The sequence below is a fragment of the Lampetra planeri genome, chromosome 74, assembly GCF_965212315.1.
Source record: "Lampetra planeri chromosome 74, kcLamPlan1.2.h2, whole genome shotgun sequence".
Taxonomy (NCBI): Eukaryota; Metazoa; Chordata; class Hyperoartia; order Petromyzontiformes; family Petromyzontidae; genus Lampetra; species Lampetra planeri.
Genome location: NC_136179.1, coordinates 3682638 through 3706444, shown reverse-complemented (window position 1 = coordinate 3706444; position 23807 = coordinate 3682638). Strand labels below are relative to the sequence as shown.

General features: G+C 53.0%; 1 protein-coding gene across 9 annotated transcripts in view; it reads right to left on the bottom strand.

Moving 5' to 3' along the window:
* The window catches only part of LOC144737861 (guanylate-binding protein 1-like), a 237702-nt gene that overhangs the window by 5759 nt on the left and 208136 nt on the right, over nt 1-23807 (bottom strand). For all 9 annotated transcript variants that reach the window (XM_078620735.1, XM_078620731.1, XM_078620733.1 and 6 more), the window contains one exon: nt 12173-12214. In XM_078620735.1, coding sequence (XP_078476861.1) covers nt 12173-12214 — 42 coding nt within the window. The remainder of the gene's footprint in view (nt 1-12172; nt 12215-23807) is intronic.

The window sequence follows — 23807 nt, the reverse complement described above, 5'->3', positions numbered from 1 at the left end:
TGAACTCGAACCAGGGGGAAGGGTCAGCACCCGTTTATTGTGATATAGGGCTGACCCTGAATGGGAGGACCGGCAGTGGGTGGAAGCTGCATTAGCGCCACTCCAGTGGCTGGCGGAGGCAATAAGTAATAGTGAGCTGCCCAAATCTGGAAAATTGTTCATCATGTGGAAGGGCCTGTTGATGCACTGGGATGCGATGGTGGGCCGCAGGGTGTTAGCTGTGCATGGACGTTCACGTTCAACAGTTGATCCATTTGGGTAGCAGGAAAACGGAGGTGGCGTTACGCCTCCGATATTTTTGGCCAGGGATGTCTGCCGATGTTCGTCGTTCAGGGTCCTGACGGCATATTGTTCAGCGCTGCATGCATCCATGGGGTACTCGCCATTCTATTTCATGTATGGGCGGGAACCTAACCCTCCGATAGAGCCTCAGCTGAACCCCGTTCACCCACAAGCAGGTGATTGGCCGGCCTCATTGTGCCACTCGCTGGAATATTTGCACGAGGCTTGGGAAGTGGCTTCGGCGGCGTCCATGGTGGCGCAGGCGACGAACGAATATCTGCGGGCTAAGGTAGCAACGGTAGTCCCTTTTTCAGTGGGTGACCTGGCCTGGATGCACTGCCCCAGGTACCATTACGCACCTACGTGAAGCTGCGTTGGCCGTGGCAGGGCCCAGTCACTGTAGTGCCAGTGCTCTGAACTCAGTGTGTTCGCATACAGTTGGGTAAATGTCAGTGGTACATCCACCCCTCTCGACTGAAGTGCTACGTTATGGACAAGCCACCCCCTCATGTACCCTCATGTTCCCCACCTTCATTGTTACTCCGGCTGGGTGATAAGAGGTTGTAGCACTCGTGGATGGCGGATCGCCTAAATGATGGACTGGCTCCTGCTCCTACAGGGATACGAGTGAACGGGGCTCTGGCTCCGGCAGTGGGAGCAGCCACGATGACAACCCTCAGTGGTGACCCATCCACGGCTGGTGGTCCGTGCACCCACTCTCAATTGCACCGTCTTGTCACAGCGTCGGTCCAAGACATTCTTAGGACTGCCTCATGCTCGATTGCGGTCATAGATCTTGGATATTATCGGTGACCGAGGCGGCTCACGAGCTGACAAAGGGGGGTCATGAAAGCTGTTGTGTTGGATTTTTGTTGTGCACATCACGCAATCTGATGATTGAGTGGGGGACACTCCGTTCGGATTGGTGCGGAGAAGGATTGTAAAAGGATGGGAAAAACCGAGGTGATTGGCGGGAAAGGGGGAGAGATGGGCTATAAAATGGGATGGAGTTGGAGAGTTCAGGGTCGGTTCTTGATGACGAGTGGAAGTGTGGTTTGATTTGGCGTTGGAAATAAAGACTTATTAACTTGCTCAAGTCTCATCTTCAATAGTTTATCAGCAATGATTGGCATCTGCTGCCTATGATACCATTTGGCAACATAGCCTACTACTGAAGATGGCCAAACATCAACAGATTACGTTATGCTGTTAATTTAATGGACACGATGTTCAGCGACCTTACTTTTAGGAAATACCTCACTGGCAAACACAACCACAAGAGAAGTATCAACAATGGTCTGCCTTAAGGATCAGTACTAGTGTAATGACAGGGTGACACCTGCTGGCCGGAAAGGGGGGTGGAGTACCTCACGCGTTGGCCCATGGCATGGCCTTTGGTCGATCAGTCGGCCTCATCAATCACCGAGGTCTTCGTCCAGGGGTACGTGTTTGACAAGGGCATGCCGGAACATTTGTTGACTGACCAGGGGCAGAATTTCTCGTCTAGGTTGCTCAAGGAGGTGCGTGACCTCCTTGGCACCAAGAAAATCCGCACCTCGCCCTACCACCGGGGATGGTAGAGCGCTTGAACCGCACCCTTACGTCCATGCTGTGCCACCAGGTGAACACATCCCAGTCAGACTGGGACCTGTTCGTCCCGGGGGTCTTGGCGGCATATAGGTTGGCCCCTCATGCCTCCATGGGATTTTCGCCCTTTTTTTTGATGTACGGCAGGGAACCGGAGCCCCTGGTGCACGTTCAGATGGAAGTTGCCGGCCCCTTTGAAGGTCGCACTTGACCGGCTGCGCCAGGCTCGACAGCCGCTGCCGAGAATTCCGCCAGCCGGCAGGCAGCTAATGAGCGGCTGCCCAAACACCAGGCAGCTGGCCTCCCGTGGGTAGTGGGCCAGAAAGCATGGCTGCATTGTCCCCAGGTCCCTGTTGGCACATCGGCCAAATTGCATCGCCCTTGGCAGGGCCCCGTGGAGGTTGTGGAGGTTCACTGGCCGCAATGCGTCCGGATTCGGTTCGGTCACCAGCGGTGGATAGTGCACCCATCCCGGCTCAAACGTTATGTTCCATCTATCCTGGGGGATCCACCCCCAATTCCGGAGCGGCCGGCTGATGATGCATCCGGCGTGTCTGACCGGCCGGGTCTCGTTGACGGAGGTGACGTCTGGCCTGTGTGTGTGCCCCCAGGCCCCTCCTGAAAGAGGCCGACAGAGAGCCCCCGGTCACCGGAGGCCACTGCAGTGGGCCTGTTGCCCCCTGATGGGCCACCAGCACGGGTGGCGGATGCCGCAACAGGGGAGCATGCCAGCAGCGCATACACGCTCGAGGGGGATGCGGCTCCGGTGACGGCCCTGGTGGCCGTTCAGCGGGCCCAGCCCCTAGCACCCGTTCGGCGCTATCTGGCAGATGAGGCCTTTGGGCTCTTTTGTTTTGTTGTGGTTGTTGTTGCTGTTGTGCCTGAGGGGCTGTGCTGCCCTAAGGTTGAGTTGTCTAGCAGCCAGTTTTACCTTCAGGCACACGCACTCTTGATTGTTCGGTCTTCGCTCCGGTGTGGGGCCCCGCTTGCGGGGTGATTGCAGCCAGGTCGGCTGTTTTTTTGTCGCGGGGGGGGGGGGGGGGTGATGTAGAGGAGTAGAAGAGAGTAGTGGTGTCATGTGCGCTGTCCGGTGCAATGGCGTCACGGGACGTGGGGTCATGCGTGCTGGACAGTGCACATGACGACACAGCTCCTCGAGGATAAAGGGGGGACACCGTGACGTAAGCTGGGTCGTAGCTGGAGTCAAGGGTTGAGAGAGGGTGAACGGGGAGCCAGGGGCAAGAGGGTAGGGATAGTGGATATAGCACAGCGCCAGGGCTGGACGTGGCTGTGCTCCTCGGTCGGCTGTGTTGGATGATCCCACGGCCAGCGCAGAGGAGACAGCACAGGGCAGCCGGTTGTATTGGGACCCAGTGGGACCTAGCCCGGGACCCCTAACCCCTGGGAAGTGGTTCACCCCCCCCCCCCCGTGTCTTGTGTAGCCCTTAATAAACGGCGAAAGCACATAACCTCACCTCCATCTCTGAGTAAGTCGTCGGCAGCTCCTCAACACATAGTCGCGACCTGCCATTTACATAATCCCAAAAGTTCATATATGCAGATGACATAGCTCTTGCCACACAGGGCACAAACAATGAAAACATTCCAAATACTCTTAAGAACTGATATTATGTTATTGGATGCATATTTCTACAAGTGTAGAGGAGTAGAGGAGAGTGGTAGCGTCGCGTGCGCTGTCCGGTGCGGTGACATCACGGGACGTGGGGTCGCACGCGCTGGGCAGTGCACGTGACGTCTCGCCTCAGAGGGTATTTAAGGGAGACCCCGTGACGTAAGCGGGGTCACTGGAGGAACGGGGATAGTGGAAGGGGTGAAGAGGGAACCCTTATAGTGATACTTGTTAATAAACCCTGGCGGAAGCCCCTAACTCACCTCCGTCTCCGAGTACCTCCGTCTTCAACCACAACAGCTACTCAACAACTGGTGTCAGTAGTTTACACCGTCGCCAACATGTCAAAAGCGGGCGCATGGCGTAAGAACCCACCGGCACATGACTTGGAGGGTGCCAAAGGCAGAGAGGAGGCTCCAGCAGTGACCCCGGAGCCCGGGACACCGGTGACGGTCCCCATGGAGACGAGCGGGCCGGAGCGGGAGGAGGCGGCTGCGGGGAGTGCCAGCTCACCGCCGCCGCCAGAGACGGAGAGCGTCCCCGCAGCTCTGCTGTACCAGCTCCTGCAGGCGGTGGGGCAGCTGACCGTCAGGTTGGCCGAGGTGGAGGCGCGGACGCAGCCAACCGCCCCGCACTCGGGACGGGAGCAACTGTCAACTGCCAACGTTGAAAGCGCCGCCGTTTTCCCAGCGACCGCTCCACCGGAAATGGCCGCCATGTTGGCTGCGACGCAATTCGCGGCGGCCATGTTGGCTCGGGAGCCGTATGCGGCCGCTACTACGGCTGCGACGCCGCAAGTCGGCGCCATGGCTGCCATGGCGACCGCGACGCCGCGTCTCTCCACCGACGCGGCCGGGGTTTCTCGGCACGCCGCTCCTGCAGGACCAGCCGCCGGCGACGACGCGGCTCTACATCAAGCTGCGCCCGCCGGGGGGGCCCCGGGTAAGTACGCGCGTGCCGTCCTCGCCGGGCCGCTGGGGTGGGTAGCGGCGGCTGCCGCTGCACCGTACATCGCTGTGCCGCCGGAATGGACCGCGGGTGCTGCCGCGGCTCCACCTGTCGCCGCGCTCACGGGGCCGGCCACCGGCGATGCCGCGGCTCTGCACCACGCCATGCCTGCGTCTCCGTGTTATAACGCCGCGTCTTCGGCGTGGGCCGGGGAGGCCGCAACGCCGTGGTGCCTCGCCGCGTCGCGAGAGGTTGCCGCGGCTGCGGCCGCTGTCCCGCACCTCGCTGCGCCGGCAGGGTGGGCCACAGGGGCCGCCGCGGCTCCGTGTCATACCGCCGTGTCTTTGGCGTGGCCCGGGGAGGCCGCAACGCCCTGGTGCCTCGCCGCGTCATGAGAGGTTGCCGCGGCAACGGCCGCTGTCCCGCACCTCGCTGCGCCGGCAGGGTGGGCCACGGGGGCCGCCGCGGCTCCGTGTCATACCGCCGCGTCTTCGGCGTGGCCCGGGGAGGCCGCAACGCCCTGGTGCCTCGCCGCGTCACGAGAGGTTGCCGCGGCTACGGCCGCTGTCCCGCACCTCGCTGCGCCGGCAGGGTGGGCCACGGGGGCCGCCGCGGCTCCGTGTCATACCGCCGCGTCTTCGGCGTGGCCCGGGGAGGCTGCAACGCCGTGGTCACTCGCCACGTCGCGGGACGACGCCGTGGCTTCGTACGCCGCCGCTGACAGGTGGGTCGCGAAAGCGCAGGCGCCTTCACACCTCGCTGCGTCTACGGCGTGGCCCATGGGGGCCGCAACTCAGCCGCACCTCGCTGCGCCTATGGCGTGGCCCATGGGGGCCGCAACTCAGCCGCACTTCGCTGCGTCTGCGGCGTGGCCCTTCGGGGCCGCAACTCAGCCGCACCTTGCTGCGCCTACGGCGTGGCCCATGGGGTCCGCAGCACCACCGCACCTTTCCGCGTCTTCGGCGTGGCCCGCGGGAGCCGCAACGCTGCCACACTTCGCTGCGCCTACGGCGTGGCCCATGGGGGCCGCAGCACCACCGCACCTTTCCGCGTCTTCGGCGTGGCCCGCGGGAGCCGCAATGCTGCCACCGCCGCACCACGTCGCGTCCGCCGGGTGGCCCGCAGGTGCCGCTTGGCGTCCACACCTCGCGGCGCCGCGCGGCCAATGGCAGCGCCGGTTACCCGACGTTGCGCCGTTTGTCGCGCAAGGGGGCGACTGGTCGGCCTTCCAGGACCGGTTCGACGCGGCATACATGTCGGTTAGCTGGTCCATGGAGGAGGCCTTGCCGGCGCTTCCGACCTGCTTGGACAAAAGGGCTCTGCAGGCCTTCAAGTCCATCCATCCGGCCAATCGGGCTACACTCCCGGCGGCCTATATCCAAATGGCCAACGTTTTTGAGCCGCCGTCCACCGCGCAGCTAAAGTTTTCATTGCGGCGGCGGGAGGAGGGGGAACTGCCGCTGGCCTTCTGCTGCTCGCTCCTGGCCCTGGCGCAGGCTGCATACCCTGACCTGTACGGCAGGGCACTTGATTCTATGGCCTTGGGGAAGCTGCTTGACCTGGCAAGGGAGCTAGGAATTGCTCTGTCGATCAACAATGATCAGCAGATCACATCCTTGGCGGTCGCCGAAAACATTCAGGCGCACCTCTCCCTCCGCCAACGGCCTCAGATGGCGGCGTGTGCGGGGGTCCCGGCGCCGGACGGGGGGGTCACCTCGCAGGGGGTGGACACCCTCGCGGCCCTGGCGATGCCCGATCGTCGAGGAAGGGGGGCGGGTGGTCGCCGTCCGGAGCAGCGGGGGCGGCCGGGACCTTTCCGTCCACAGGAGGCGGACACGGTGGCCTGCTTCTTCTGTGGTCAGCGGGGCCACATTGAGCGGGGCTGCCGGAATGCCCCGGGGGCCTTTGGAAAAGGGACTCCACCTTCTCCCAGACCCTCCTTGGCATCGGGTCCGGGGCCCCAGGCGAGTCGCGACGCATCATCTGCGCGGCCGCTCCCTTCACCTCATGCATCTAGCGGGGCTAGGACCCATCGTCATGGGGTTGTCCTCGAAGGGTCGGGTGCACCATCGTCATCACCCCCTCAATGGCCCAGACAGACCCGCCACTGGGATGCGCTTGCGCATAGGATGGTGGCGGCAGCTGCCGGCTCCTCAGCGGTGGCAGGATATGTGCAAGGGGTGCACGTTCGCCTCCTGGTGGATACGGGGGCGTCGGCCACCATTATTTCTGAGGTCATTTTTGGGCTGCTACCCCGCAGCGTGGGTCCGTTAAGGCCGGTTCGCGGGGCTTGTGTCGCCGCGAACGGCGGCAGTTTGGGCATCTTGGGCAACATTGTACCGTCGGTTCGGGTTGACGAGATTGAGTTGGCCGGGCCGATTTTGGTCTCCAGGACCTTGGCAGTACCATGCCTCTTGGGGACCGACTTTTTGTCTAGGATGCCCATCCGAATTCTCGTTGACCAGGGCTGTGTGGAAATGCCGTCAGGGAGGCGGCTGCAATTCCTACAATCGCCTACCGTCCTGTCTCCCTTGGTCGCCGGTGTACAGGCCTTGAATAAAGTGCCGGTGACCGTACCACCGGCGTCACAAATCCTGATACCCCTTAGGTTGCGCAAACCGCTCGAAATGGGCTCCACGAAGACGGGTATCCTCCTGTCCCCGTCAAGCTACTTTTCAAGGACGAAGGGGTTGGTGGGCGCCTTGACAGCCGTGTCGGGGGGCCAGGACCTTTTTTTGCAGGTCCTCAATTCGGGACCCTTGCCGGTCGTAGTCCCGGCCGGCGCTGTCCTGGCACACGCGACCCCAGCTCCTCCACCCGAGAGCGCTGCCCCGGATGGAGGGGTCGTGGCGGGCGTGATGCGCACGGGGGACCCCGACGCATCATGGATCGCCACGTTGTGCGACGAGAATGCCTCGTTGTGCTCCGGAGAACGTCGGCAACTCCGCAACCTCATCGAGCGGTTCACCGATGTGTTCAGCCAAAGTAAGTTTGATCTGGGTCGCACTACTCTTTTGAACCACCACATAGACACGGTTGATGCGGCCCCTATTCGACTTAATTCCCACCGCTTTAGCCCAGCGGAAAAAGATCATGTCCGCTCGGCTGTCGAGGAAATGTTGGCGGCGGACATCATCTCCCCATCTACTAGCCCTTGGGGTGCCCCCATTGTGCTAGTCAAGAAACAGGACGGGAGTCTCCGGTTCTGCGTCAATTTTCGTAGATTGAACAAGATCTCGGTGGCTGATGCATATCCATTGCCTCGCATGGATGATTCCCTGGACGCCCTCTCGGGCGCGCGGTTCTTTTCAACTTTAGATTTGCTCTCCGGCTTCTGGCAATTGCCACTGGATGAGGCCTCTAGACCCAAAACAGCGTTCCGCACGCCCCAGGGGTTGTTCGAGTTCAATCGGCTTCCTATGGGTCTCCATTTGGCCCCGGCCACCTTCCAGCTTCTCATGGAGATGGTCTTGGCGGGGCTGCAGTGGGAGTCTTGTCTAATCTACTTGGATGACGTTATTGTTTTTGGCCGTACGTTTGGCGAGCACTTGCAACGCCTTGAGGCGGTGTTCGTCAAAGTGCGTGCTGCTGGCTTGAAATTCAAACCCCAGAAATGCCACTTGCAACAACCATCGGTGAGGTATTTGGGACACATTGTTAGCACGTCAGGTGTCGCCACGGACCCGGATAAAACGGCTTGTGTCCGGACGTGGCCAACTCCAACATCTGTCGCGGAGGTGCGTAGCTTCGTTGGCTTCGCATCGTACTATCGCCGGTTTGTCCGCGATTTTGCGACCATTGCGAAGCCACTGCACGCCCATTTCCGCCAAAGGCCAAAGGTTTCACTGGGGTGCAGAGGAGGAGGCGGCTTTTGCGGTGCTTCGCACGGCCTTGGCGGATGCGCCGCCCTTGGGGTACCCGGATTTTACGAAACCCTTCCTGCTCGATACCGTTGCCAGCGACACAGGAATTGGGGCTGTCCTGGCCCAGGTGGTCGACGGGGTTGAGAGGGTGGTAGCCTATGGCAGTCGCATTCTGTTCTCGACGAACAGCGATATTGTGTGACCCGGAGGGAGCTTTTGGCCATAGTTTATTTTGTTCAGTTGTATAGACCATATTTGTACGGTAGGCTGTTTACGGTCCGAACCGACCACGCGGCCCTGCAATATTCACTGAAGATTAGTCAGCCCTCGGGTCAGCTGTCTCGCTGGCTCGAAGTGCTCCAGGATTACCCCTTTGATGTAATCCACAGGAAGGGGACACAGCATGGAAATGCGGACGGTTTATCCCGATTGCCGGCAGGCGGCGGGTGTGCTTGCGCCCTGGGCTCTAGCCGTTGCAAGGCCCCAGGGGACGCCGCGGCCCAGTTGGTCGCGTCGGCCGAGGCGGACACCCCTCCAGGTGCGGCGGCGCCCGCGGATTTCGGCCTTGGACTTCCCCGGGAGGTATGGTCCGGCTTGCAGATGGAGGATTCCTCTCTGCTGAAGCTACGGCGCCGTGTCGGACATAAGGCCCGGAGCTCAGCTTCGTCGGCTGCCCCGGCGATTGCCGTGCATGATGGACTACTCATGCGTTGGGATGCCCAATTGGAACGCTATTGTGTGGTTGTGCCCACTAGCCTGCGTGGTAAATTAACCCGAGCCATTCACGAGAAGCTTATGCACCTTGGCTACCACAAGACCTTATTGACCCTTAAGCGGGACTATTACTGGCCGGGTGTTGAGGGTGACGTGGCACTGATTTTGAAGAGTTGCCACGACTGCGCGCGGAGGAAGGCCCCAGTTGTCCGGGACCAGGCCCCGCTGCAGTCCATCTGGGTTTCTCGCGTTAATGAGCTCGTGGCGCTCGACATTTTGGGGCCATTCCCTGCATCCCAACGGGGCCACAAATACCTCTTGGTGGGCGTTGAGTACCTCACACGTTGGCCCATGGCATGGCCTTTGGTCGATCAGTCAGCCTCTTCTATCACCGAGGCCTTTGTCCAGGGGTACGTGTTTGACGAGGGCGCGCCGGAACAATTGTTGACTGACCAGGGGCGGAATTTCTCGTCTAGGTTGCTCAAGGACGTGTGTGACCTCCTTGGCACCAGTCAGACGGGATGGTAGAGCGCTTGAACCGCACCCTCACGTCCATGCTGTGCCACCAGGTGAACATGTCCCAGTCAGACTGGGACCTGTTCGTCCCGGGGGTCTTGGCGGCGTATCGGTTGGCCCCTCATGCCTTCACGGGATTTTTGCCTTTTTATTTGATGTACGGTAGGGAACCGGAGCCCCCGGTGCACGTCCAGATGGACGTTGGCTCCTCCAAGAAGGGGTCGGCGGTGCCGACCCCTTTGAAGGTCGCGCTTGATCGGCTGCGCGAGGCGCGACAGCCGCTGCCGAGAATTCCGCAAGCCGGCAGGCGGCTAATGAGCGGCTGCCCAAACACCAGGCAGCTGGCCTCCCGTGGGTAGCGGGTCAAAAAGCGTGGCTGCATTGTCCCCAGGTTCCCGTTGGCACATCGGCCAAATTGCATCGCCCTTGGCAGGGCCCCGTGGAGGTTGTGGATGTCCGCCGGCCGCAATGCGTCCGGATTCGGTTCGGTCGCCGGCAGTGGATAGTGCACCCGTCCCGGCTCAAACGTTATGTTCCATCTACCCTGGGGGATCCACCCCCATTTCCGGAGCGGCCGGCTGATGATGTGTCCGGCGTGCCTGACCGGCCGGGTCTCGTTGACGGAGGTGACGTCCGACCTGTGTGTGTGCCCCCAGGCCCTTCCCAAGTGAGACCGACAGAGACCCCCCGGTCACCGGAGGCCACGGCGGTGGGCCTGTTGCCCGCTGACGGGCCACCTGCACGGGAGGCGGACATCATACGGGGGAGCGGGCCAACAGCGCATACCCGCTCGAGGGGGATGCGACTCCGGTGATGGCCCTGATGGCCGTTCAGCGGGCCCAGCCCCTGGCGCCCGTTCGGCGCTATCCGGCGGATGAGGCATTCGGGGTCTATTTGTTTTGTTTTTTTGTTGTTTCTGTTCTGCTTGAGGGGCCGTGCTGCCCTAAGGTTTAGTTTCTAGCAGCCGGTTATACCTTCAGGCACACGAACTCGTGAATATTCGGTCTTCGGTCCGGTGTGGGGCCCCGCTTGCGGGGTGCTTGCAGCCGGGTTGGCTGTTTTTTTTTCACGGGGGGGGGGTGATGTAGAGGAGTAGAGGAGAGTGGTGGCGTCGCGTGCGCTGTCCGGTGCGGTGATATCACGGGACGTGGGGTCGCACGCGCTGGGCAGTGCACGTGACGTCTCGCCTCAGAGGGTATTTAAGGGAGACCCCGTGACGTAAGCGGGGTCACTGGAGGAACGGGGATAGTGGAAGGGGTGAAGAGGGAACCCTTATAGTGATACTTGTTAATAAACCCTGGCGGAAGCCCCTAACTCACCTCCGTCGCCGAGTACCTCCGTCTACAACCACAACAGCTACTCAACACAAGTATAGACTGACCAAATCCCTGCAAAACTACCGCAAGTGCATTCCACCTGAACAATTATGCACCTTGATGTGTCTTTCTGTGAGAGCCCAGTCTGCTATGACCCCACTCTAAGATGTCCCAAGGGTTACCATAGATAGAAGCTTTTAGCCCCACATAAAACAGATCTGTAAAAAGACAATCCCCTTTCTTGGCTTGTGCAATCATCATCGAAGAATCAGATCCAGAAAAACACTAACAAAGTAGATCGTGGACATCCAGAATAAATACCTAATTGGAGATTTAATCAATGCACCTCAGGACCTTGACATTCATTGAATACACTGGTGTAGCATCTACTGAATCAATACATTAACAGGCCGATGATCACATCTCCTCATGGAAAATTAAGGACAAGCTAAAGTGCGATTGTGGCCATGCTACCCAAACTATGGACCATGTCGTAAAACCACTGTAGTCTGCACTGTTTAAATGGAGGAAAAATAGTAAAACTACACAAACTCTCTCCAGAAGTGCCCTTGTGACTAACATATCTGGACATTGGGATATTGCTCATGAACATATTTTCACGTGCAAGAACAGAACAGTGCAACTATATTTTTTACTCCCGATTTACTTTGTATTTCTGCTTTAGTAATTAATTATTATTTAACTCAACATGAAGAATATCCTATGTGTGGAAAATGCAATTCTATTGCGAAGAGGTATAAGTTGAAATGTGGATCTGAACTAAATGTATACTTTTAATTTAAAGCTTTCGTGACTGCAGGGATTCATATTCTTGGTTCTTTCGGTAAAGTCACGTAGAAGGGAAATAATAAAATAATAAAAATATTAAACAATTAAATTCTCACTACGTTTCGACTGCAAAACAAGCAATCATCATCAGGTGTGAAATCCACAGCAAGAAAATTAGATTTTTTTTTTTCAAATATAGAAAAAGTTTAATTAAATTACGTTTTGGGCGCAACACAAGCGTCCGTCATCAGGTGGAACAACCAAGAAACAACTGCTGAAGTGGTTGTTGCTGTGGTTGTTTTACCTGATGACGGACGCTTGTGTTGAGCCCGAAACGTCGTGATTTAATTTATTTTATACGTACGTGACTTTACCGAAAGAACCAAAGAGTGTCGATCCCTCCAGTCACGAAAACTTCAAATCTAGATTCATATACATATATGTGCACATGCTGTATAAACAAATGAACCTGCATATTTTTATATATGTGTAAAAGTTTTGTGTTGGTAGTTTTTTGTCAGTTTTACCTCATTATTCTCCATCTTGGTTCTTAACACAGCGTTCTCTCTCTGTATATAAACATTCCGTGACAATATATTAATATCCATGCTGTCAAACACTTAATTGTTATTTTTTCATGATGCTACTTTAACTGCTATAACGTATATTAAACATTTAATCGAAATAGTGAAATGTCACAACAGTATGACATTAAGCACCTTTAAAAAAATGTTTTACATCAAAACGTATACATTTCATCACATAAATTGGCTCGAAATATTTATGTTGTAATATCCCAACATAAAATGTGTTTCCCTCCACAAACTTAATCTGTGGTAATCCATATATAGGAAAATGTAAATCCAATTTATTACAAAAAAATCTATTGACACAATATCAATCTTCAATAAGCAGATACACACACTAGGAACATATAGATACACAGCATGCACATCTACACATGTCAGAACCACCACCATGACATGGCCGACTCAGTATTTTCCTCTAATGTAGGCCAGGTATATTAGAGCTCCAGGATCGACACAGTGACGTCACCACAACGCTTGTGCCAGGGATTGTGCACCTTGAGGCCACGTGAAGTGTCGAACGCCCGCTGGCAGGAGGTCACAGGGCAGACCCAGGTGCCACGGGTCGACTGACTGAGATGACCGAGATGACTGGTTGATGCACCACCTGTGCCCCCTACTGTGCCAACTTGCTGTGCTTTAACCACCCGGCGCTCCGCCCTCCGTTGTTGTTGGAGGGCGACTGCCTCCAACTGCCCAGTAGCGTCCTTCACGAGCCTCCTCCACAGAGGCCGATCTTGACACCACTGTTACCAGTCATCGGCAAGTCCACTCAGCTCCCTGTCCTCCTGTACCACATCACTCCATCTCTCCTCTAGCCCGTGCCGCACCCGTTTAGTCCCCTCGATCCGGCCGAACAAAAGCTGTTTAGGCATGCAGTGGCTGGGTATGCGGGCTACATGACCCAGCCAATGCAACCTTGCGTGCCGGAAGAGCTCATCGATGGGATTTTGCCCAGATTTTTCAAGGATTTGTGAGTTCCTCACACAATACAGCCTGGTTAAACCCAGGATGGATCGTAGGCAGGCCAGCCTAAATGTTTCTAACCGGCGAAGATGTTTCATTAGGGTGGTCCACGTTTCGCAAGCGTAGAGAAGGGAGGGAATGACTGTGGCTGAGAAGACGTGAAGCTTCGTGCGGAGTGACAGACCAGGTAGCTTCCACACAGCGTTACGCAACCGATGAAAAGATATTGCCGCTTGACTGATTCGGAATGAGACCTCTGCTGTTAAACCGGAGCCCTGGTATGGAAAACTCTCCACTCTCTCAATAAGTGCCCCATCACCGATTGGGAGTTGTGGAAGTGGAGTGTCCGATGGTACAAAATTCCCAGGCAGGTGCTTAGTTTTTCTGGGGTTGATGGTAAGGCCCCACCTTTTAGTGGCACACTCCAGTTTCAGCAGCAGCGTCTCCAACTTTTCCTCTGAATGTGCAGTTATTGCCAAATCATCGGCATACATAATGTGGTTGACCAATAGGGAGCCATCCCTTGACCGCACCCGGGCATCGATCAGCCTCCCATTATATGTGTACCAAATGGAAATTCCCCCGGTACAGCTATTGAAGGCTTCATGAACTACGTGGTCAAAATAGATGTTGAATAATGTGGGAGCCAGAGGACATTCCTGTCGCACCCCAAGGTGTACAGGGAATGGCTCTGACTCACGGCCATGTAGTTTTACCCGGGCCCGCTCACCATCTTGAAGGTCCTTAATGATTGTGAGCAGAGGGTCAGGGACTCCGAAAGCACGAAGAACAACCCAGAGCCCAGGCCTACTGATGGTATCATAGTCCTTGACCAGGTCAATAAAGCAGAGATGTAGGTCTTGTTGAAATTCCCTACACCTCTGCTGTAGCAGACGGACAGAAAATATGGCATCTGTGCAGGACCGCCCTTTCCTGAAACCACAATGGGGCTCCGCAAGCCTCTCCACAGCATGCCTAGCAAGGCGGTGTTGAATAATCCTTGGCAGGGCCTTTCCCGGCATACTGAAGAGTGAGATGACCTTGTAGTTGTTACAGTCTGTGCGGTCCCCCTTCTTGAAAAGGGGAACCACCAGGGCATCCTTCCAATCCTGCGGAACCTGTCCAGTTGTCCAGACTGTTGTTATGATGTCATGTAGGGCAGTCTGTGCACAAACGCTACCCTCCCTCAGCATTTCGCTTGGGAGATCATCTCTGCCCGATGCCTTTCCTGGTCTCAAACTCTGGATCGCCATCAGTACTTCCTCAACAGATCGCACATCAGCCAGCCACTCACAGGGGGTGACTTCTTCCAATATTTGAGTCACCGCAGCCTCAGGAAGGTCTTCCCCACTTTGTGCCACGATGTTTTCATGGCTGAGGGATTTCCCCTCCCCCAGGACCTCACAGAAATGTTCAAAAAATCTGCAAACCTGTTCCTGGGGTCGGAGATTGGATCACCGTTTTTCCCTCATGATGGTAATAGGTGTGGCGCTGCAGGTTATATTTTTTTATGGAGTTAAAAAGGAAGTTGTGATCAAGGGCCACTGAGGCAGACTCCATTTCCTCAGCAACCCGCGACCACCACCCAACCTTGCAACGCCTCACGGCTCTCTGAACCTCCTTGCGATGGCTGCGGTAAGTCTCCTCATTCTCTGATGTGGGATGATGTAGCCGATGAAAGTGGGCCTGTCGCTTTTTCTCAACCAGCCTGAACACCTCCTCTGTCAGCCAGGGTCTCTGGGGAGGACTGGACCGCGTACCCAAAATAGCCATTGCAGCTGCATGAGTCACAGTCCTAAACCTCGCCCATTTACCCTCAACATCAGGAGGAGTGGGGGACGATACCAACCCCATCTGCAAGCGATGATTACATTCTCGCTTGAAACTTCCATCAACTAGCTGAGACCAGGCCACCTTAGGTTGGAATTAATGGGGTCCTGGGTATACACCCACCACCGGAGTGGAAGAATGGCAGGCGCATCTTACAGATGAATAGTCAATGGTCAGAGAGCAGATCAGCTCCATGGTAGGTCCTGTTGTAAAGGACATGGGCTCGCATCCGCTGGTCCATCACTACGCAGTCCAGCAGATGTTCTTGCTTGGACCCGGCATGCATCCATGATGTTGTGTGGATGCGCCAATGCCGGAACAGCGTGTTGGTAATTACAAGCCCATGGGCTGCACAAAAATGTAGCAGCCTCCTACCGTTGTTATTGAGCTGATCTGGCCCATGCCTTCCAATCACTCCAGACCAGGTGCCAGCATCATGACCAACTCGGGCATTGAAATCACCCAACAAGATGACTCTATCCGGAGGGGCCACTTTAGCCAGCACCTGTAACAGGAGGTCATATAAGGCATCTGACTCATCGGCCTTGCCTGCATCCCTCCACGGATGTTCGTCTTCGGTGGGGGCATAAGTAACCACGACCACCACTCCTCGCCTCCGGTTGATGGGAAGACGAGCCCAAAGTAGCCTGGGGCTTACAGCTTCCCATACCAAACCGCCACGCTCCAACATCTCCTTAATTATTTTGTTCAGAAGAAGAGCCACACCATGTTGTTTGGCAGTCTCCTGCCCTGAGTGGAAAGGAGCCAGAGCCGGTCCACTGGACCTCCTGAATGTCACAGAGATCCAGGTGGTACAGGTCCAGCTCCCGACAGAGGAGTGGCAGCCTCTCTTCTGCAGTGAGCGTTCGAACATTCCACGTGGCCATCTGAAGTGGCTTTTCGTTATTTCTGGAAGAGCTCCGAGGGTAAAGATTCAATCTCCTGGCTCCGCCAAATGGGGTTTGGTCAGGAGACGTCATAGACGCCTGTCCCCCCGTGGTCTCCGGCACAAGCTTATTAGTTACATATTTCATTCGTGGTTTAGTGGTAAATTATTGAAGGTGGAGGGGTTACCAGCCCCTCGCACCCACCCAGAGCCCCAATTTTGCCACTGTGGTGCTCAGAGACACCATGAAGGGAGAGGCCAATTGGAATTGTGCCTCCCCCTACGGCACTGCCCGCGACAGCTTTCCCCGTCCGGCACCGCGAGGAGGTAGGGGGTTGTTTTTGCCGGACTTCAGAAAAATAATACAGTGTATCACGGTTATCATGGTAATGCTTAACTGTGAAAATATAACTCCTGGTCTACACTTGGACACTACTAAAAACTTTCCACGTTGTTCAACCGACTTCTAGGCCCTTTGGATATTTCACCACTTGTAATCTCCACAGCCACATGGTGATTTGATTATCCCACTCTCTCCTGCTCACCTACACCATCAATTCTGCCAACATGCTCCACCCTGGCACCCTCTCGCTTCTCACTGTTTTGGCCCTGGCACTCCGTCTCCCCGCTGTCACCACAGCCTCACCAATTCTGTCAAACACGCCTGCTGTCACAATCCCTCTCCACGGGCAGTCCCATCATCTGACAGTAGTGTGTACAACCATTCCTGCTCGTGTCACCTTCATTTCTTACATTACACAACCTCCATGACCCACCATTGTGACTACTTAAAATTAAATCTCACATCACTTGATGCAAGAATACAGCTACATTGGTCCCCGTCCATCCATAACGTCCGTATTGACAAATCTGTGCAATATGCCGCTAATTCATTAGCCCCATTGTCAAACCCAAGAAGCCTAAGACGTCCATCACATTGCTTTTAACTATCCCTAGGACAAAAACAGGAATAGGTGACAAAGCCTTTGCCGTTGCAGCACCAACGTTTTGGAACAACCTTGTTTCCTCTCTTAACTTCGTAAATCTCCCTTCAAAAATATACTGAAGCAGAAGATTATTGCTGGATATGTTGCCAATGCGATTTGTGCCTTTGATCCTTACCCGTGTATGGATAGTTCAATTTAATTTGAAATGTCATTGAGGGACTCTTTTGTCTTGCTGTTGTCTGGGACTGTTTGTTGTTGTTGTGGGCTTGCTTAAGCTTGCATTTAGTGTCGAAACATCGGCAGGAAGTTATGTACTTGTGTAATTTTACTTTATTTATTATTATGTATTCACATTTTGTGACTTGTTTGCCTTTTCTATGTTTTCAACTCCTATCGTGTTTTTGTATTGTTTGCTGTTGTAACTTGCTGACGTGCCCCTACTGGACATCTGTGATTTTTTTTATAGCTCATCGGATTCCTCCAGAATAGATAAAGATTCTGATTCGGATTCTTCTTACAGTCGTTCCCTTCACTGTCCATAAATGCAACTCTTGCAAATACAGTCTACGCATTAATTTATTTGGCTCATCTGCGACATTTATAACTTGCAACATAAGCAACTGGTTGTGTTGAATAAAAGTATTGGCTTCGACCAGTGCATGTCTCTGTTAACTGCTGTAATTGGTGACACAACGAGCATTCTTGCCAGATCTTCAACTGGGAAAAGCGAATGCAATCTGAAAGACATCATGGGACCTCCTTTGCCAGAACCAACATATGAGAATAGGTTTTCCCCTTTCTTCTGGCAACAAAACAGGTGTTAAGATGTTAAAACACCAAACTGAAAGGTTTTACAAGGAATCATGTGTGCATTAACCACAATACTTGTGGTCAAAATGCAAACAAAAAACAAACTCTGATAGATTCCAAGAACACGGGATGAGATGTTACTATCCTTTGTGCAAGCACTTCCAAGAGTTCATGAGCAGTGAGCCTGGTGAATTTTTGGGAGCGCATCGTCAGTAGTGTACCTTTGGTTCCTAGGGTGTTTCGGCCTTTCACACTATACACCCTCCCCAAAGGCGGCCAGCGACAGGGTGATCAATCCTACGCTTGCGTCCCATTCCCAATTAGTCATAGGAGTTGCCTTGTTGTTGATAGCCAACATCCCATGGGACTATGGATGGCAGGGGCGTCCTCCTCCCTGAGTCAAGCATTGTTGACCGCATACCTCCTGGCCCTCTCACTTCGGGGCCCAGCTGGGGTCTTTCCTCTTCATCCAGAGCCACTGACTGCTGCCTTCTGCCACCTCCGATACAGCTCTGATTGCCGAACGCTGGCTCTGGCCCTTAATTCCCAGGTCTCTAAGCAGTCTGGTTATAGATGTTGCCACAAAACCTCTGCAGCCCACCTCCACTGGTCGGACTTCTGTGTTCCAGCCATGATGCCGTGCTTCGGCAGCTAGATCCGCATAGCGCAGATGTTTTCGCTCATACGCCTCATCTACGGAGTCCTCCCAGGGTACTGTGAGCTCAATGATGAAGACCTTCTTGAGCGAACGGGACCAGAGCACCATGTCAGGTCTTAGGGTGGTGGTTGCGATCTCCGGAGGAAACACAAGTTGCCGGCCAATGTCAGCTAGCATTTTCCAGTCGCGGGCCAAGCGCAGCTGGTCTCGCTCTATTGGTGTAGAGCCGCTCTTTGGTGGTTTAGCCCCTTCGTGGACAAAGGTCGTCCGTAAGGGGTGTGATGCTGCTGGGGGTGGTAGGGAGTTGGTGGCAGCTCGCTTGTCCTCCAGGGCGGATGCAAGGTTTTTAAGGACTTGGTTGTGACACCAAGTGTAGCGTCCTTGGGTGAGGCTTGTTTTACACCCTGCGAGAATGTGCCTAAGGTTGGCTGGCATGGAACAGAGGGCACAGTCCGGATCTTCACCATACCATTGGTGAAGATTAACTGGTGTTGAAAGGACGTCATATGTTGCTCTGATGGAAAAGCTCAACCGCCTTGCTTCCATGGCCCACAGATCCTTCCAGCTGATCTTCCTCCTCTCCACACTGTCCCATTGAGTCCACTGTCCCTGGTTGGCAAGAGAGACTGCCTTGGCCCACCTTGCAGCCTCCTCCTGATGGCGTACTTCTTGCACTACCATCTTCCGCCGCTCTGGTGCAATGGCCTTACTCCAAGCTGTGCGGCTAGTTAGCCCAAGGCCTCCTCTCCCTTGCTGAACATGATCCACAATGTCAGCATGTCTGAGGGCTGCTGTTGCCTCCTGGACTGCATTTCCTGGCCTCCATTTGCGCACAGTTGCCAAGGTCAGCGCGTTGTTGCTCACCATCTGCAGCCTGGTTTTTGCAAACTTGAATTCCTCTGTTAGACTGGTGAGGGGCAGCTTGAGGACACCATCTCCATAGAGGCCTATGGTGGTAAGGCATCGTGGAACTCCGAGCCACTTCTTTAAGTATCCTGTGACTCCTCTCTCTATCTTCTCCACTGTTGAGATTTGAACCTCATACACTGCTAGGGGCCACAACACCCGGGGTAGGAGACCAAACTGCAGACACCAGGCCTTTAACTTTCCAGGTAGCTGGGTGTTGTCGATGGACTGTAGGCTACTGCTGATGTCTTTGCGCAGCTGTTGCACCTGGGTTTTGTCCTTCATGCTTGCATCATACCACCTTCCAAGTCTTTTTACCGGCTGCTCAGACACTGTTGGGATTGGGTCATCTCCGATGAAGAATTTCAGGTCAGAGAATACTCCCTTCACAATCGAGATGCTGCGTGACTTGGATGGTTTAATCTTCATAGGGCCCAGCTGATGTCCTCCTCGAGTTTTCTGAGCAGTATCCTGGTGCATGGGACAGTGGTGGTCAATGTTGTAATGTCGTCCATGTAGGCTCTGAGTGGAGGGAGGCGGAAACCAGAGTCGACTTGCTGTCCACCAGCAACCCATTTTGAGGATCTGATGATAACCTACATTGCCATTGTGAATGCCAACAGAGAAATGGTACATCCCGCCATTATACCTACATTCAGGCACTGCCATGAGGTGGTGAACTCTGAGATGGTGAAGCAGAACTGCAGATCCTGGAAGTACGACTTCACCAGGGTTGTGATGGTGTCCGGTATGTGGAAAAACCTGAAGGAAGACCACAGGAGTGGTCTGCCTTCAGGCCACTCCAAAATAATTGAGAATAGTAAAGTACCAATAGAAAATATTAGCTCTAACGAAGCAAAAGCATTAAGAGAGCTCCGATTAAATAAAGATATTCAAATCCTGGCAGCTGATAAAGGCCGCACTACTGTAGTGATGTCACGAGCTGATTATGATGATAAAATTAAAGTTTTACTAGATGAAAGTACCTACATTAAAATGAAACGAGATCCAACTTATACTTTAGAACGTGAGACTACTGCAATCATTGCAAATTCATTAATTCCTAAGAATGAGCAATACCGAATTAAGCCAAGGGCCTCAAAACCACCTCGACTGTATGGGCTACCAAAGGTTCATAAAATTTACATCCCATTATAACCCATAGTCAGTACAATTGGCTCTGCCACGTATAAATTAGCAAAATATATAACTAAACAAATACAGCTCTACATCGATAGGACATCTTCATTCATAAAAAAAATCAGAACATCTTGTGAATGTGATTAAATATATCAAACTTAACCCTAATGATATTCTGGTGAGTTTTGATGTGAGAAGTAAAAAGGAAACAGGATGGTAGTTCTTGAGGATAGACGTATGGGGGGTTTATGAAGGAGAGGAATGATAACTGCGGCTTTTAAGTCTAAAGGGAAGGCACCAGGGGAAAGGGAGGAACTGAAGAAGTAGGGGAGAATCAGAGGGAGTAGATGGGGTATGGGGGAGGAGGGGATACATTCCAGTGGACTGGAACCAGGGTGGGCTTTAGAAATTATGGAGGAACGTTCGACAAAAAATGGTAGAGTAAAAGACAGGAAAGTGGAGTCCGTTCGAGGTGGTAGCGAGGAAAGATTGAAGAAATTAGACAGTGGGGATGGTGAAGCAAAGGAGGAACGGATTAAGTCGATTTTGGAAGTGAAAAAGTTCGGGAAATAGATGGTGGAAGGGAAAGAAGATAGGGGAATTAGAACTGGAGGAAAATAATTGATGGGATGGGGAGCGAGAGAGGAGATGAGTGTCAGAATATAATATATTTTGGATTTTTTTCCAAGCCAGATATAACGTGGGAAAGGAGCGAATGATACGAAGCCAAGTTGTGGGTTACGGGAAACCATTTAAAGAGCCTGCTTTGCACAAGAGGCATCATTTTGACTGGAGCAGGGATTGATCCAAGGTGGAAGAGGCTTGCTTAAAGGGGGCTGAGAGCGAAGGGGAGCCCGGATTTGAGGGTGGCAAAAAGTGCATTGGAGAGGGATGACGGAGGATTGGATATCTAGTGATAACATTGCGGGGTGTGGGGAGAGAAATCGTGAGGGAAAAAAAGAAGTGATCGAAGGGGGATTTGTTGATAGGTGAACACCCTGCCACCGGATATTCGAAAAGCGCCGAGTGTCTCAATGACGTAGTCTGTGCAAGATGCATCAACTCAGACTGTCCTTTCCATAACATTTGAAATTTAAATAAAAAATGTTTCTATATTTTTTATTTATTTTAATCGTTTTTATTTACTGCAGTAGTCCATTGGTCAAAAGTTAAATTGGCGAATAGTTTTTCGGTTAACTTTTCGCCTCTCACAGGACCCCATGGTTTCGACTAACTTTACATTTTTGATTAACGGTATGTTTACGTTTTGCACGGAGGTGCAATTTTGGCCAATCGGAGCACTCGTAAGTTGGATGAGCATACCTCAGCCAATCAGTGACAACCATTTATGAGCGTTTAGACCACGCCTGGCTTTGTTTACATTATGTTTTCTGTTTTGGCAGTGGGAATAGTTATCTTGCAGACTTAGTGATTATTACTTATTTTTCAACTTAGTGATTTAATAGTGATTCCAATGGCATCTAAAGTGAATTCGTTAAAGAACAAGAGTAGGAAAGAAATTAGCCTCAAAACAAAGCGGGACATTATTAACTTTCGATCATCCTGGAACAGATTAATTCTTTAAAATGTAATTCCTATATTTGATTAACAGTTATATTGGTTATCAGTAGTTTTCATGCCCTCAGCTGCTAACAGCTGAGGGCATGATTGGTTTCTTATTTCATTCCTGTTGCTGCATGTCCGCTGTACCGTTGCCATTTGGTTGTAATGTCAAGTGATAATTACTTAATTGAGTAAAATAAAATAAAAAATCACATTAAAATTTGGTAAAAAAGAATATTGCCAGAAGAATGAATATGAGAAGATGGAAGAAGGTGGAGACTGCATGAATTGACAAGGCGCAGGAGGACAGAAGGAATAGAGGGAGTGTTGAAATTAAATTTAAAATCAAACAAGAACGAATGGGTGTGGTAGAGGAGCACGAAAGATGATGCGCAGAGATTGTATAGGAGGGAAGAGAATGAAGATAATTGGCGAGCACACAAACAAACCTCCCTATAAGCAGTCCCCTTTTCATTTTGTATGGCATGGAGAAGGAGGAAAAGCAACCATTTTTATATGTGTCATAGTTCAATGTTAAGGTCCTTCAACCAATCCAAGGCAGCAGTACCTCCGATTAGCATGGTTTGCAATGTACGGTGCGAAATAAGTTCAAGATCCGTACATAGTCGACGCTGTATGGATTGCAGCAATACTGCCAGGTGTGTGTGGGGATGGCACTCGTTGGTGATGCGTTTGATGGTTTGGGGTTTACAACAGTCACATTTTGGCGATTCTTTGATTTTAAATTAAAGAAACTTGCACATAAATCTCCCGTGCTTCTTTCAAGCACAGTTCAGTGTGTTCCACAGCCGTCGTGAGAGAGAGAATTCAAGCACTTCCACGGTCGGGTACTGTGATGTGTTTGGCTGCCATTTTCATAGCAGGCCACCATTCAGACCATCAAAGCAGAAGCGCATCCAGAAAGGCTTCCTGGATTCAAGCCTAGGGCGTGGGGGCTCTTTTATGTATTGGTGGAGCAGCCGGGCCAATTAACCATTGTTCAATCTATGTTAGCTCCTGGTAGCCCCACCAAGGTTGACGGTGAATCATCGGTCGCTAAGCATTTCGGTGATGAGACTGATAGTTGGGCATCAAGGCACGGCTGTCGCAAGCTTCATGAGGAGAACTGCCATATTGCATTATGTGCTGATGAGAGGTCAATGAATGCTTAAAACTTTCGTGACTGCAGGAATTCATATTATTTGGTTCTTTCATTAAAGTCACATAGAAAGAATAAAAAATAATCATAAAAGAAAGTTAATAAAAAATATCACTATGTTTCGATGGTAACACAAGCGGTCATCATCAGGAAAAGTGGTGAGCCTCTAAAAGCAAACTGTTTATAAAGGTTTGGAGATGGGCGTAGCCCAAGTGTATCAGCAACACCAGGAGCATGAAGGCACCCCAATGGGTTCTCCCTCCTCCGGTTGTAGCCAATATTGTCATGGAAATTTTTGAGACGGACGCCATCCAGGCATCCACTCGACTCCCGTCCTTGCAATACGGTAGGACCAATACTGCTGCCGTGGCTGATCATTATTTTAATGCGGCTGGCTCACGCGAAATTGATTTATCTAAGGTGATGGTACTTTGCAAGCCTACTGGCTATGAACAAAGAGTCGTTTATGAAGCCATCCATATATACTGACGCAGACAATTTCAACCGAGAGGAATGTTAGAAACATGTCATCAACCACTTTGGGACGTGACTTGACTTGTATTTTATTGTCAATCAACCTCCACAATCAGCAGTGTGGTGTGTGGAGCGGCACACAGTGATTTAATGGTGGACCTTTGCTGCATTGGCATTGCTGACCCACCCATGCTCCTGATGATGCTGATACACTTGGGCTACGCCCATCTACAAAC